The following is a 16950-nucleotide window of genomic DNA, read 5'->3' on the forward strand; positions in this document are numbered from 1 at the left end:
ATCGATCGCTGCTGATTCTAACAGTCTGTCTGGGATTAATCCATTGTCGAGAGGCCAACTAGCCCTGGGTTTCTTATGACGACATTTAATGGAAAAACAATGCCAACATTTCCCTTATAAGACAAAAAGTCAAAGGGAAATGTTAGCAGAACCTTATTGAATTTCCAGTATATGAAAAAAAAAAATCTTTAACAGTTGCCAACCCCGGTTCCTGAGCTGAATATTATTATTTCATTTCCGTTCTCACTTTTTTTGTCACAATGATCTCCAACACCAATGACATTTTGCACAATAGATGTAGAAGAAAAAAGTCAGCGCTCAGGGTGGAGTACGAGCAGGATACTCCACTGGCCCATAGCCCACAGCCGGCCAGTGACTCACCAGATTAGCGTGAGTGAGGTCATGTGGGGTGACCAAACGACCTTGAAAAATCACAGCTTCTCTAAAACATAGTGAAAATATACAGTCATGACCAAAAGTATTGACACCCCTGCAATTCTGTCAGATAATACTCAGTTTCTTCCTGAAAATGATTGCAAACACAAATTCTTTGGTATTATTATCTTCATTTAATTTGTCTTAAATGAAAAAAACACAAAAAGAATTGTCCTAAAGCCAAATTGGATATAATTCCACACCAAACATAACAAAGAGGGTGGACAAAAGTATTGGCACTGTTCGAAAAATCATGTGATGCTTCTCTAATTTGTGTAATTAACAGCACCTGTAACTTACCTGTGGCACCTAACAGGTGTTGGCAATAACTAAATCACACTTGCAGCCAGTTGACATGGATTAAAGTTGACTCAACCTCTGTCCTGTGTCCTTGTGTGTACCACATTGAGCATGGAGAAAAGAAAGAAGACCAAAGAACTGTCTGAGGACTTGAGAAACCAAATTGTGAGGAAGCATGAGCAATCTCAAGGCTACAAGTCCATCTCCAAAGACCTGAATGTTCCTGTGTCTACCGTGCGCAGTGTCATCAAGAAGTCTAAAGCCCATGGCACTGTGGCTAACCTCCCTAGATGTGGACGGAAGAGAAAAATTGACAAGAGATTTCAACGCAAGATTGTGCGGATGTTGGATAAAGAACCTCCACTAACATCCAAACAAGTTCAAGCTGCCCTGCAGTCCGAGGGTACAATGGTGTCAACCCGTACTATCCGTCGGCATCTGAATGAAAAGGGACTGTATGGTAGGAGACCCAGGAAGACCCCACTTCTTACCCAGAGACATAAAAAAGCCAGGCTGGAGTTTGCCAAAACTTACCTGAAAAAGCCTAAAACATTTTGGAAGAATGTTCTTTGGTCAGATGAGACAAAAGTAGAGCTTTTAGGGCAAAAGCATCAACATAGAGTTTACAGGAGAAAAAAGAGGCATTCAAAGAAAAGTACACGGTCCCTACAGTCAAACATGGCGGAGGTTCCCTGATGTTTTGGGGTTGCTTTGCTGCCTCTGGCACTGGACTGCTTGACCGTGTGCATGGCATTATGAAGTCAGAAGACTACCAACAAATTTTGCAGCATAATTTAGGGCCCAGTGTGAGAAAGCTGGGTCTCCCTCAGAGGTCATGGGTCTTCCAGCAGGACAATAACCCAAAACACACTTCAAAAAGCACTAGAAAATGGTTTGAGAGAAAGCACTGGAGACTTCTAAGGTGGCCAGCAATGAGTCAAGACCTGAATCCCATAGAACACCTGTGGAGAGATCTAAAAATGGCAGTTTGGAGAAGGCACCCTTCAAATACCAGGGACCTGGAGCAGTTTGCCAAAGAAGAATGGTCTAAAATTCCAGCAGAGCATTGTAAGAAACTCATTTGTGGTTACCGGAAGCGGCTGGTCGCAGTTATTTTGGCTAAAGGTTGTGCAACCAAGTATTAGGCTGAGGGTGCCAATACTTTTGTCCGGCCCATTTTTGGAGTTTTGTGTGAAATGATCAATGTTTTGCTTTTTGCTTCATTCTCTTTTGCGTTTTTTCATTTAAGACAAATTAAATGAAGATAATAATACCAAACAATTTGTGTTTGCAATCATTTTCAGGAAGAAACTGAATATTATGATAGAATTGCAGGGGTGTCAATACTTTTGGCCATGACTGTATATTCGGAATTTTAGACCCAATCCCAGGATACCAAAGTATACATACCCCCCCTGATTTAACACTGATTTCATATTCTCCTAAAAATGGAGTGGTGGAGAGATGATTGGTGGGCTAAATCAGCAGCTAAATTAATTTACATAAATAGATCATTAGTTCAACAAGAATTGTGTAATACTTCACATTCCCTCCGGGGGAGCTGCAGGGAATGTGAGCACTACTTGTCATATTCCACTACAGAATCCAGCTGATCTCTGGTGGTCTGGCATGAGGACTTCCTCTTAATAGCTAGACCTTAAATTGTCCAAGGCCTTTAATAAGGCTGCGCCCTACCATCAGAAAAGGACCTAATTGATTATATCAGTTTTTACATTTTTGGCAATGTTATTTTTTTCCCCTACGTCACAATTTGTATTGAAAATAAAAAATAGAAATCTTGCAATTCTCAGATCGCCCACCGGGGAATTTTTTTAGCATCTAACTTCCTGTTGTTTCAGGAAACAATACATGTACTTTAGCCACAAAGGTTGAATCCTGACCCCATCTTTTGTATTAAAGCATCTAATGAGCGTGTATAAAGGTGATTGTGAAGGTGTAAGAAGGTGGCGGGGACCCTCATGTGCCTCCTCTCCCCTGGACTCTATTCGCACGATTATATGCGGCACCTCATTGTTTATTAATGTGAAATGTAATGCTTATGTACTGTGATGTCATGTATCTATTATGTACTGTGTATAGCTTTAGGGCTAGGATAGGATCTTAGATAGTATAGGACCATAGGGGATTAGAGTAGAGGGAGGGGCATCATAGAGAATAGGATTACCAGATTAGGATCAGTTAGCATAGGGGTTTTACTGTTGGGAGGGGCTACAGAGCAGAACCCAGGTAGCCTTGCAGGGTGCGTGCAGTAGTGAATCCAGACCGTTTGCTAGCCGTGGGGATAAAGCTGCAACAGCAGTAAGGGGCCCCAGGCGTAGAAAAGTGCAGTCGGGCACCAGCTCAAGAGACCATCTCCAAGGAGGATCTGGGGGCTATGACCAGGGTGGAAGCCGCTGTGATGACGTTTCCAGCACCTTTCCCAATTGGAACCGGAGGAGAGGCTGACAGGGAGCTGGTGACGTTGAAGAAACTGATGGGACACGGACTGTCCAGAGATACAGCAGGGATTGCCGGAAAAAGGAAGCTGACAGAGGATAGGGCCTGCCCAGACAGCAGGGAAAGATAAAAAGTTGTCTCTGTGTTTAACCTGTGCTGCCAATGTGATGGATGCCCTATTGTTTAGTAAAGTTCAAATGTTGGAAAAGAACTGTGACTCTATGATGTTTTGTGGAGCCGGAGTGACAGAACTGGAAAGGACTCTGACAGCGACCATAAAAGAGTTCTGCTGCACACGCTGCACACGCAGCAGGAGGGACATCAAATCTCATCTGTGGGGCACAAGGGTGTGGGAATCGTACAGTCTGTTGCCATGACAAACCACCCTGGCTGCCTTACAATGGGAGGGAGCGCTGTGCCATCATCTATTATGAATGGTAGACCCTGTGATATCAGTTGTGTATAGAGGGGTTATCAGTCATTGTACAGGAGGAGCAGGTGAGCTGTGACATCACCTATTATGAATGGTGGATCCGGTGTTATCCACTGTATATAGATGTGTTATCAGTCATTGTACAGGAGGAGGAGGAGGTGAGCTGTGACCACCTATTGTGAATGGTGGATCCGGTGTTATCCACTGTATATAGATGTGTTATCAGTCATTGTACAGGAGGAGGAGGAGGTGAGCTGTGACCACCTATTGTGAATAGTGGATCCTATGTTATCTACTGTACATAGAGGTGTTATCAGTCATTGTAGAGGAGGAGGTGAGCTGTGACATCATCTATTGTGAATGGTGGATCCTGTGTTATCTACTGTATATAGAGGTGTTATCAGTCATTATACAGGAGGAGGAGGTGAGCTGTGACATCACCTATTGTGAATAGTGGATCCTGTGTTATCAGCTGTGCATAGAGGTGTTATCAGTCGTAATCCTGCCTCACATGATAGGAAACCTCCTGTAAACTCTTCCTAAAAGAAAGAGTTCAAAAAAGCCCCAATAACTAGTGTGAAAATGGCAAAATTACCTTTTTTTTTTTTTATTATCAATGAGCGTGATATGAAGGGAAAAAAAAATTTGATTTAAACAAAAGCTAATTTTCTGATGCTAGCTTCCCTTTATTAATTGAAATTAGAGAGCCTGTAATTATACCCTAGTTCTTTTGCCTAAGTGGTCCGGAGATGCCAGTCTGCCTTAAAACTAGTCATCATGGCTACATACCTGCCCTTGTGGGAGGATATTGACTTTCCTGCATAAGTTTTTTCCCAGAGCTATATCCCTTGTTTCACAAGCCATGCCCCTCCAGACCACGTCCACAGTACACTCCTTGATTCTGCATGTGGACTCTGTCTAACATGCCAACAAATAAGACACACTACTAAATACATCCCAACTTTTAGCAATATCCTGACTATGCTGTGTAAAGTTTGTGTCTACCACTCCTCCTCTTTTCTTAAGCCAGGCCCCTCCAGACCACTCCTACTCCCCCTTATTCTGCATGTGAACTCTGTGGACTCTGATTTGCCACAAAGTAAAACCAACCATTACATACTTCCCAACTTTTAACAATATCCTGACTTTGCTGTTTAAGGTTTTCCTCCAGAGATTCTCTCAAGCCAGACCCCTTCTATGTCCCTTATTCCATATGTGGACTCTGTCTACGTACCTTATTCTGCATGTGGACTCTGGGGGTTCTGTCTGACTTGCCACAAAGTAAGACCAACTACTTCATACTTCCCAACTTTTAGCAATGCCCTGACTACGTCGTGTAAAAGCTTTTCTCCAGTGCTCCTCCTCCTTTCTCAAGCCAGGCCCCTCCACACAACCTCTTTGCCCCTTTAACCTGTTTTCTGATCTTCTGGGATGTCTTGTTGTCACAAGATAAAACCCATTACTACTTCCTAAATTTTAGCAATATATACCAGAAAGGAGAAATGTGGGTGTGCTGCGCTACTGGTGAAGAATTCACAGGATTCACATGAAAAGAAATAGATTGTAGTTTATTCCCAATCCCAACACGTTTCTAGGTGGAATGGACCTCATCCTCAGTTTATTTCCAACACGTTTCTAGGTGGAATGGACCTCATATCCTCAGTTTATTTCCAATGCGTTTCTAGGTGGAATGGACCTCATATCCTCAGTTTATTTCCAATGCGTTTCTAGGTGGAATGGACCTTTTCCTCAGTTTATTTCCAATGCGTTTCTAGATGGAATAGTCCTCTTCCTCAAGTTTATTCCCAACGTGTTTCTAGGTGGGAAGGACCTCTTCATCAAGGGCACCACAATAAAGATCGGAAGAGGTCCATTCCACCTAGAAACGTGGTGGTAATAAACTACAATCTATCTATGGCTCCATCTGATGGCAAAGCATCTTGGCTTTACGCACAAGAAACGTTCCAGGAAGTGGTACTTTCCTGGTGACTTCAATGGTTCTTGTCAACTCTTCTGGAAGTCCTGGAGGTCCACCTTTTTTTTTTCAGGAGTTTACCAGGAGAGTTGCCAAGAAGATATTTCTATAAGAGGCAGATGTTAGGTTTTGGTAGGTTTCTTACTGATTTTGTTCTTGAGCTACCATATAGAGTGACCCATAGTCCACCACAGCTGGACACCATGTTATGAATCAAAACCTCACCGGACTAAATAAAATAAATGCTTATGAGGAGACCACTATCTTACAATGTCAGACATCACAGGAGACCTCTATGTTATTTCTCGGTTTGCATGCACAGTACCTATTATAATAAAACTCAACATTTCAAGCTTTAACGTTCCTTGTTTAGGAGAGGTTTGCCAATACTTGGCTTAGTTTCCAGAAATGTTTCCTGTCAAGAAATAAAACGGGTCTACAGGGAACCATGATGTCACCGATATACAATTATAAATAGCATCCCCCGCTCTGGCTTACATTCCTAACATGCTGTATTTGGACCAACATAAAGTAGACGTTGCAAATCATTATTTGTGACCATGTTTGGAAATGCAACATGGCTGGTTCAGTCTTGGTGTGGAAATTGAGTTGGTCCAACCATGACTTCCAGATATGGGAACTCTCCAATTCAAACATAAGGAGAGCGGAGCTTGCAAATTTATTATGACGTTACCTTTCGACTTCCTGGCGCATTTCCTCTCGTTTCTGTCTCCTGAGCTCTCTGCGACGTTCAAAGTCATCCATGGTGGCGGCTGGAGCTTCAAAGCTGATATCTTAAAGCCAAAAAAAAAAAAAAAAGGAAACAAATGTTAGACAAAACACCTTGATTACAAAGATTGGTATCTGTAAGCAAGGGCTCTGGTTACTACCTGTACCATAATGCCTTGCCAGACATCATATATCGGGGTACATTCAAAACATTTGCCAGAAGTTATAAAACTATAGATCATTCCAAGGATCCTGGTGCTTCTCAGAAGGATCGTGATGTGCCTCAGAAGGACCCTGGTGTAACTCAGAAGGACCATGGCATGACTCAAAAGGACCCTGGCGTGACTCAAAAGGACCCTGGCGTGACTCAAAAGGACCCTGATGTGACTCAAAAGGACCCTGGTGTGACTCAAAAGGACCCTGGCGAGCCTCGGGTGGACCCTGGAGAGCCTCGGGTGGACCCTGGAAGGCCTCAGAAGGATCCTGGTGTGCCTCAGAAAGATCCTGGTGTGCCTCAGAAGGACCTGGAGTGCCTCTGAATGATCCTGGTTTGCCGTAGATGGATACTGAAGTGCCTCAGATGGATCCTGGAGTTCCTCAGAAGGTTCCAGGTGTGACACAGAAGGATCCTGGTGCACCTCAGTTGAATCCTGGACTGCCTCAGTTGGATCCTGGAGTGCCTCAGTTGGATCCTGGAGTGCCTCAGTTGGATCCTGGAGTGCCTCAGATGGACTGTAGAGTGTCTCTGAAGGATCCTTGCATGCCTCAGATGGATCCTGGAGTTCCTCAGAAGGTTCCAGGTGTGACACAGAAGGATCCTGGTGCACCTCAGTTGAATCCTGGACTGCCTCAGTTGGATCCTGGAGTGCCTCAGATGGACTGTAGAGCGTCTCTGAAGGATCCTTGCATGCCTCAGATGGATCCTGGAGTTCCTCAGATAGATCATGGAGTGCCTCAGATGTGAGCCATTAGATGGCTGTCTGCCAAATTATTGTACAGTCGATTGTTCGACCAGCAGCCTTCCTGCCAGTCATTCATATATCAACAGATGCACTTGGTCAACCTAGCACTCCCGTATTCTCTAAGAGAGAGCGCCACCAGACATTTCTGGGGCTGACTTATCTCTGGGAGAACAAAAAGACCAGCAGTCCAAAATTGGGCACACTGGATCCTTGACCCCCCCAACAACTGATTGTCAGGTGCTTCCATACACATTAGACTGACTGTCAAACCCATCATTATTGGCAAATTCGGCTAACATTAGTCTAATATGTAGGGGGACTTAAGGCACAGGAGAGACACCAGCCTGTGCTCTGTGCAGCAGCACGCCTGTCACAAGCAAAGAACAAGCTCCTACCCACTGCCATGAGTAATAGAGATGATTGGTTGACCAGAAGCCCTCCATCATTTAAAAGAAGTGCGTTACACCAGGGCATTCATAGACTGCCGGTATAACTTCTCAATTTAGGAAGTCAGAAGTTTAAAAACTAAGTGTGAAAAACTTTTGAACCTACTTATTTCCAAGCTGGGCAGGCTTTTTACAGCAGGATACTAAGGCTATGCGAATACTGCATTAAAAAAAATTATACATTTTTCAACTGGAAACCGCTTCAGGAAATGCTCTTTTTTTTTTAGGTTTTTTTTGTTTTTTTTCTTTTTCTGATGCAATTTTTTAAGTTTTTTTAAAAACGTTTTGGAATAATTTTTTTTTTTCCTGGGAGTGCTTTTTCCATCCTTTTTGATTTTGCTTGGAGCAGGATAAGCTTCCTATATTTTTTTGTTTTTTTTTTTACAACAAGCATTTTTTCATACTTGAAGTGTAAAAAAAAAATGCTAAAAATACCACCAAAAACTCTACATCTGAAAAGTAAATAGATAGGAAGAGTCTCTTTTGAGGCAATTTTTGTGCCTTTTTTTTTAGCCTTAAAATAAAAAAAACTCAATTTGCACATGGTCTTATACAGCGCTGAGCACTCGTCTGAACAAATGTCTCTCACTTCTGTACGTCTCGGAATTTATATAAAGGCTAAGAAGTACCTTAAGTAATGCATTGGTGGAAAAAAAAGAAGGTGGTAAAGAAGACTGCAACTCTTTTTGCAAAAAGCAAGGCCCTACTACACCTATATCGACACTCAAAATGCAAGGAAAAACAAGCAAAATGTGCTTTGTGGTTAAGGCCGTGTCCTTAAAGGGGTTAATAGATATGCATTAAAAAATAAATAACTATCAAGATTGAGATGGACAAATGATTACTTCCACCGAAAGGGCCATACGAGTAGGATCTGGACATCAATGCCTCCTTCCACCCCCTGCTCCGGTAGGTCTTCTGCATCCTTTCATCTATATTTAAAGAAAATCCCCCCTTCCCCTCCACAAAAAAAAATAAAAAATAAAATAAAAAATACTCCAAACTCACCAGTTGTGGATTTTCCTCTGTGATTTGTAATCCAGCAGCTCTAAAGTAAAGCCTTAGGTATCACTGAGCAGGAACACGGGTGTGCAGAACATCAAAGACCAGGCTTGTCTCCTCCACTCTGGAGATCATATTAAAGTACTACCAGAAAAGGGAAAGGCTTTGTGTCCGCTCTGTGTTTAGCTAAACCGTCCTGTCAGTGCTTAGTTTAACTTTCGGATGCTGAATGCCAGATCAGCACCAAGAACTAGAGAGTTTCCTGTGAGGTTTTTGAGGCTGCCTCTCTGAACTTTGGGACAACATTCCACAATTAACCCCGTAGATACCATTTCGCATTCCACGCAAATTCTAGGAGGCCTGAGCTTACTGTACGTTACGAGTCCTTCGGCCCTATTACGTTGCCATGCCGTGTGTAAGATCGTTTTAGAGAAATCATAAGCCCAGAAATGTGGTTGAAGAAGCCCAAAATATTACTTTTCCCCAAACAAATCAAACTTTAAAAAAGTCTTTGCTTGTTAAATTTTTGAGTCCACCAAAACATATAGACGAGGTGATGTATCCCATATGTACTTAATGTCTCCTGTGCTCCTGGGATTATCGACCCAGAATACAACAAACTTTCCCACATTCACATATCTATACCTTATATATTGTCCTTACCCACAGACCCGTGGCCTTAATCACACGATTTTGAGATCCAATTTCTCCTCATTTTTATTTTCCTTCTCTGCTTGACCTCACCCTATCCTCTGGCATCTTCTCACCCTCAAACGAGTAGCAACAACGTAGAAACTGTCCCTTGACTTGTCAGTCCTCTGTGGGTTTTACTTTGGAGGTCCACAACCTTTTATACATCACAAACCACTTTTGGATTTTGTTGTGAATATTTTAAGGAAAAAATAACTGTAAAGTTGTGACTAAGCAATATAAGCTCCTATTCTAGTGTTTACTGCTAGTTCTAGTGGTGATATGTCCATCTTAGCGTCACCAGGGAACAACAGGATTGAGCTGTAGGATCTCTTGGAGTTGTCAACAAATGACGAGCTCTCAATCTACTGGTTGGGGATCCCTGTATGACATGGTGGTTTGGAGGCTCCACCAGAGGTTTTAGTTCCAACTCTGTGGTTCGAATATTAGAGTAAGGTCTTCTGAACCTGCTAATTTTGAAAAGATGGGCCAACCATATAATATGTCTTTGAGTTCCCAGACTCAGACAGATGATGTTGGAGGGACAATAGGATTAGACATGTTAAATGTCAAAACCCTATCCTTCAGTTCTCGATAAACCATCGTAAATGGTGTCCAGCAGGGCTTTACTCCACTCTCTGAATTCAGAACACATACACACTTGGCCAAACCGAGAGATTATGGAGAGGTTGGGAAAAATAGAGCCACACTGATTCTTACCTTGGTCCTTTGACTTTTCTCCATCAGTGGTCATGGACAACTCAATATCATATGCTTTGATGACAGCTACATCTATCAGCTCCTTATCTTGTCACCCAAACATTTTGTCTTCCTGACTATATATCAGATGTTTCCTCTATACCATATCTCCCCTCTTACTCATTCTTAGCCTGGTCAAGACAGAACTTATTCACAACCTGAAATAACAATAATAATAATCTCCTATTAACATGCATGCCTAGGTCACCAGGTCATGATTTTATTTTCTGATAGGCACTAGGGACATGTAAAATAGCATAGTCCCTCCTCTATAAAATGTCCTTTCCAGAAGAGAACAAAAAGCTAAAGATATATTCTGTCCAACAGAAAAGTGTTCGGGAAGACTTCCATTGTTTTTGCTTTGTCTACACCTCACGATCCCCCATATTAGGATTTTTAGAGAAGACCATCATGAGCTTCCACCTTGTGTTTGGTACTACTGATATCTTAACAGATAGAGTCAAGATGGCCATAATTCTCAACCCCAACATAAGTAGGTAGCACCTTTAGGAGGACTTAATGAGATTATGACAGCACAAAATAAGGGTTCAAACCGGACACAGGTGCTCGGTGCACCCTTGATGTGGCTAAGCAATTTGGTGGACCTTCCCACCTTCGTATTTTCCATCTACCTCTGCCTTGCTCTGGCTCCTGTAAAGCCAGAGGAATCAATCAAGGAAAAATGGGGTCAAGGTAGATGGAAAACAAGTAAATGGTATGGTGCACTGAACTACTTGGCCACTCCAAGGGTGTCGTGAGCACCAGTGCTTGGTTTGAACATGGTCTTGTTGTGTCAGTAATCTAGTTCTGTTGGACTTCAAAACAAGACCTGAAGAAACCAGAGGGTTGAAATGAAGGAATCCATGTTCTTTAATTGACTTTCTGTATTTGGGGCTTAGACCAAAAGTACCAACAGCTCGATCAGCCCAATCGAAGTAAGGTCATACTCCAATTTCATGGCGGGGTCTAGTTGTGAGGCCACCGAGCAGGATGACAATTCTTTATGACTAGTCTAGTCAGGTTGCCCATGTATACCTATCTATGAGGACATCTCTGAGGTTGAAAGTCTTTCTTATGAGGGTGATATGGTCATCCCATTGTTATAGGACATTTTTTTTCTATGGATTCTTTGGGCACTTCTCTAGCTACCAATGATGTGGTAGGTTCTATTGTAAGCATTGTTTAAGGTTCTCTTATGGCTGTCAATAATGGAGGCTACTGTAGATGTGTGATCATTTTCAATAATGGAGGCTACTGTGGAGGGAGGAGCGAGGGGGTATCATTTTTTATATTTTGGATCTAGAATAATGTATGCTAATTTATTATTCTCCTAAAATTAAAAAAATGAAAAATAAGGTTTTTTAGTGGTCATTTATAAACACAGTTAAAGCTTTATAGTCTCTGAAACAATTTAGCTTTTAAAGAGAACATTTTAGTTCGGATCATCTGGAAAAGTGAAATATCTGAAACTTGAGCCGGAGCCTGGACAGAGTCATAGACAACAAAACAGGAAATACCCAAACTGAAGGTTATGACTGATAGCGCGAAATGCAACTTTATCCCTGACCCTAAAAAAATGCCGTCTTTCCCTTAACAGAATAACCTCTTCGGTTATTTTCTATCCATACTCAAGTTTTTCTTAAAGGAGTCATGAAAAGAAAGCAACAGGTTACTTAAAGTAGACTTGTCATTTGCCATAAATATGTAATTTTTTTTACCTGGTGTAAATGCCGCCGTTCCTCTGAATTCGGTGATGTTTTTCTTTAGTTTGTGCGTCTCTTCGTTCCTGAGATATGGCCCCTTGTTCACTGTATGTAAATCTAGTGTTTATAGCTAAGTGGGCGTGGCCCTTAAGAGATACTCCCACAGAGAATAATGGAGGAAGACACCCACTTGCTACCAAGACTAAATTTATATACAGAAAAGAAGGGGCCATAACTCCGGAACGGAGAGGCACAGAAACAAAAGAAAAACATCGCCGGATTCAGGAGAACAGCGACATTTACAACACATTAAAAAAGACCCAGTTATGCCAAGTGACAGGTCCTCTTTAAAGGTGTCTCAAGACATTTGGGGCTTACTTAATGTCTATTGAGAAGTTCTACAAATTATTAATATAGGATCAGCCTCATTTATCAAAACTGCCCAAATGAAGAACTGGCTTTGTTGTCCAGATCCACCAATTAGAGCTCAATTTTAATTTTTTAAACTAAAATTAAATTTTTGACAACTCTGCCCCTTTGTGCTTCAAGTGAACACCATTTTGAAGAGCTGTCAGCGACTGGAAACAGTCTCGATTATAAACAGAGGTTAAAATGCCCCTTGATTGTGTCTCGTTAGAAAAAAAAACAAACTCTGAAACAGAGTAACGAACACTGCAGCGGCGTCACTTAGTGATCGGAATGGATGATCAATCTCTGCATGTGTCCTCTTTGATAATCCGGATAATATAAACCATCACGTAAGCTCTTGCTTCTGGCCCCTGGCTTTGATGAGATGTGCTTGACTATTTTCGACAGTCCCATAAACAATAAATGAAGTGATGGAGAAATCGCCCCATTGTGGATCAGATGTACCCCAGCAGTTCTCACGTTATCATCTATCTTGTGGATAGGCTAGGTCGTGACAATCCCATTTTGCTAAGGCTGAAACTCCTTCACCTTGAGCAATCGGTGAACTTTTTAACTGCAAAGACAAGTAGCAAGTGACTCTAAAGTCACTCGCTAATTATCCACATATCAAAAAAAATGTCTTTGAAGGTTTATGCCTATCAGATAATGTTATAGCTTAAGTTACTACATGTTTGGAGGAGATCTGACCTCTGCGGAGGGGCAGAGATATCTTTAGCTTTTTCTCCTGCATGGAGGCACGTCTGAGGGATCCTTCACCATGTCATAAATGTTTGAATCAGGCTTGGTGTATACATGTTCTAACACATAAATCTGTCTTGACACTAGTATTATACATGGCACATAGTAGGTGGGGTCCCTGTTACAGAAGCTTCACATTGACGCGCTTTGTATATTTGTGATTCATCCTACAAAAAAAAAAATTATAATAATTCGCTCGTAAACAACTGCGCCCAATGACTACCTGTTATTTATGTATGTTACTCTGCCACGTAACATGACCGATATTTGGTTTCACGGGCACAGGGCCAGCGCACAAAGCTACGCGACCGCTGCGTGTGTGGTCCTGTTTGATCCGTCGTCTTTGCACATTAGTGGTTCGGTGTAACAATGAATGGGTGGAGATATAATCTTTAAAATGGGCTATAAATGGAGTAGAAGTAACGCATCAAAATGAGATAAATTACCTTGGACACCTATATCAAAGGCGCAATGTGAGTACGATTTAGCACTTATAGTTATCTCAATTTGATCATTTTAAAAGGGTGTTGCCATTATTTTTCCATAGATCTATGCTACGCATGAAAATAAGAAACTTTGTAATATATCTTATCAAAAAAATCTGCATCTTTCTCCCCCTGGACTGATCTTTTACTCTCAATTCATGGGTAAAAACTATAAAAATGTGTCTTTAGTGAATACAGATTTTCCCATTACGGAGATATGAGACTGTCGCTTCAGGAGAACTTGCAGTGGAATGTCAGTTTCTGCCTCTAGCTCCTCCCTCCTCCATAGAATTGTATAAGCACCAACTGTTATCTTCTGCTTCTAGCTTCTCCCTCCTCCATAGAATTGTATAAGCACCAACTGTCATTTCCTATCGCATTGAACTTGCAGTGGAATGTCAGTTTCTGCCTCTAGCTCCTCCCTCCTCCATAGAATTGTATAAGCACCAACTGTTATCTTCTGCTTCTAGCTCCTCCCTCCTCCATAGAATTGTATAAGCACCAACTGTCATTTCCTATCGCACTAATGGGAAAACCTGTCTTCACTGAACACAGACTTGGAAGATTTTGCCCATGATTTGAAAGTTAAAGCTCAGTCCAGGACCTTAGATCTATGGATGGTCCAAGTGATTTTGCAAGCACAGGACCTGTGCGCGCGCAGTCGCCGACGGGTGCTCAATTGACACTTGGTAATCCCTGCCAGGAGTGCTAAACACTCTAAATGCTGCAATCTATATCGATCACAGCATTTAGAATGCAGGCAAGTGAGGGGTCTCGCTTTGCTCTCGTCATCGCGAGAGACCCTCATGACGACATCAGGGTCACCAGGCTGTAGCAAGATGAAAGATAGTTATATCATGTGTTTCCCTAGCGAAAATAAAAAATCGGGGCCAAAAGAACATTTTTGTGGGAAAAATGTGATTTTTTTATTTTTATTTTCACAACTCAACGTTATAAACTTCTTTGAAGCACCTGGGGGTTCAAGGTGCTCACCACACATCTAGATTTCCAAAATGGGATCATTTGTGGCGAGTTTTCACTGTTCAGGCACATCATGGGCTCTCCAAAAGCGACATGGCGTTCTCTAATGATTCCAGCAAATTCAAAAGTTCAAATAGCACACCTTTCTATCCGAGCGCTGCCATGCGTCTAAACAGTACTTTTCCCTCACGTATGGCGTATCGACTTAATCAGGAGAAATTGCACAATTTTTGGGATCCATTTTCTCTAGTTACTCTTGTGAAAATGAAAAGTTTGGGACTATAATAAAAGTTTTGTTTTTTATCTTCACGGCTCAACGTTATGAATTTCTGTAAAGCACCTGGGGGTTCATGGTGCTCACCACACATATAGATAAGTTCCTTGAGGGGTCTAGTTTCCAAAATGGAGTCACTTGTGGGGGATTTTTACTGTTTAGGCACATTTGGGGCTCTCCAAATGCGACTTGGCTTTCGCTCTCGACTCCAGCCAATTTTGAGTTCAAAAATTCAATGGGTACTTCTTCCCTTCCGAGCCCTGACGGCCACCGAAACAGTAGTTTTTCCCAACATATCAGGTATCGGTGTGCTCAGGAGAAATTGCACAACATATTTTGAGGTCCATTTTCTCCTATTACTCTTGTGAAAATGAAAAAAGTTGGGTGTAAAGTTAAAAAATTTTTTTGAAAAAACGTTCATGTTCATTTTTTCCTTCCACATTCCATTAATTCCTGTAGAGCACCTGAAGGGTTAATAAAGTTCTAGAATGTGGTTTTGAGTACCTTGAGGGGGTGCAGTTCTTAGAATGGTGTCACTTTGGGGTATTTTCTGTCATATAGGCCCCTCAAAGTCACTTCAAATGTGAGGTGGTCCCTAAAAACAAATTTTGTAAATTTTGTTGGAAAAATGAGAAATCACTGGTCAACTTTTAACCCTTCTAACTTCTTAACAAAAAAAATGATGTTTAAAAAATTGTGCTGATGTAAAGTAGACATGTGGGAAACGTTATTTATTAACTACTTTGTGTGACATAACTCTCTGGTTTATGGGTATAAAAACTTTGAAAATTGCTAAATTTTCCACATTTTTGACAAATTTTTAATTTTTTAACAAATAAGTGCAAGTTATGTCAAAGAATTTTTTACCACCACCATGAAACACAATATGTCACGAAAAAAACAGTATCAGCGGGATCCGTTGAAGTATTCCAAAATTATTACCACATAAAGTAACTCTGGCCAGAATTGTAAAATTTGGCCTGGTAATGAAGGTGAAAACAGGTGTTAAGTCAAGTCTTGTATGATTATTATTGCTTTCATTTATCCCTGTCAGTCTTCCCTTGCTTGTCTGGTTAGTGTTATCGTATATACTTCAGTTTACCACCTCACTGAGTGGGAGAGGGGACAGATCAGGGTAGATATAGGAGCATAGCAAGGCACATGAACCCGTCATCTCCACCTTCATGAGTAATCCGGGGAACAGGGATAGATTATCTGACCCTTAGTTCTATGGACCTGTTAGCGCCCACAGTCCCAAGGTACTGCGTGACAAGCTGATTGCTTGGGGTCACAAGTGTTGGACCCCCACAATCTCATATTGATGACGCATTTTACCATCTTGGACAACCCCTTCAACTAATAAAGCTCTTGCATGAGCAGAAACATGAAGAACACCAAGGTGTGAAAGGACCCTGTTTTTCTAGAAGACAGGACCAGGCATGGATTTGCTTTCTGTTCTTTTTCTTTCTTCTCCATTTCGAGGTTTGGTATTTCTTTAATTCAAGAGATCTGAAAAATCTGAAAACCATCCAGATAACTCGTTCTTTGAGACCAGATACTTTTCTATATTAGAACAACTGCCGAGCACTGGGACGCAGGATGATATTTTTATAAGATAAGCCGAGATTAATAAGAACTTTTATGTTTTTGTTGTTTTTCGTTGCCCCTCCACCCCTCAACTACTCTGTAGGGATTGTAAGAAACAGAATGTTCCAATGTCAGTGTTAAATAGCCGTGTCATACAGGAACAGATAGAGATCAGGACTCAGGCGTACATTTAATAGGTTCCCAGCGTGCCTGACCTGAAAGCTCCATGGCCTAGTTTCTCTAAGCTGTTACGTCGGTAAAATCTATAACTTGTGTTACAGGATACAATACTAAGAACTTCAAGGAATGCTTTCATTACATGAAGGAGCCCATTGTATATAGTATAGCAGGAAAGAAGATGCGTGAGACATCAGATCTCTGGCGTACAAAGAAAACAGAGGTCTAAACGGGCTCTCAAAAAATACTAGGATTTGTCTACTTCTCCTAGTCCTTCTCATGACTCTCAAGTCAATTCCCAACCCTCATTAGCTTACAACAGGAACTTTCCACCCTGCGAAAAAGGCACCTCTTTTGATTAACCAGTCATCGTTACGGTCTCCAGTCC

At 41.6% G+C, this 16950-nt stretch overlaps 1 protein-coding gene across 4 annotated transcripts in view; it reads right to left on the reverse strand.

The window, feature by feature from the left end:
* Window positions 1–16950, reverse strand: part of CALD1 (caldesmon 1) — a 153677-nt gene that overhangs the window by 70870 nt on the left and 65857 nt on the right. For 3 of the 4 annotated variants that reach the window (XM_073567758.1, XM_073567759.1, XM_073567763.1), the window contains one exon: window positions 6295–6394. In XM_073567758.1, coding sequence (XP_073423859.1) covers window positions 6295–6365 — 71 coding nt within the window. In that variant the 5' untranslated portion in view covers window positions 6366–6394. Of the gene's footprint in view, window positions 1–6294; window positions 6395–8745; window positions 8922–16950 lie in introns of those variants that run through there. The other variant, XM_073567760.1, reaches the window with a different exon arrangement.

This window comes from Dendrobates tinctorius, unplaced genomic scaffold (assembly GCF_039654945.1).
Source record: "Dendrobates tinctorius isolate UK_male_01 unplaced genomic scaffold, ASM3965494v1 ptg000020l, whole genome shotgun sequence".
Taxonomy (NCBI): domain Eukaryota; kingdom Metazoa; phylum Chordata; class Amphibia; order Anura; family Dendrobatidae; genus Dendrobates; species Dendrobates tinctorius.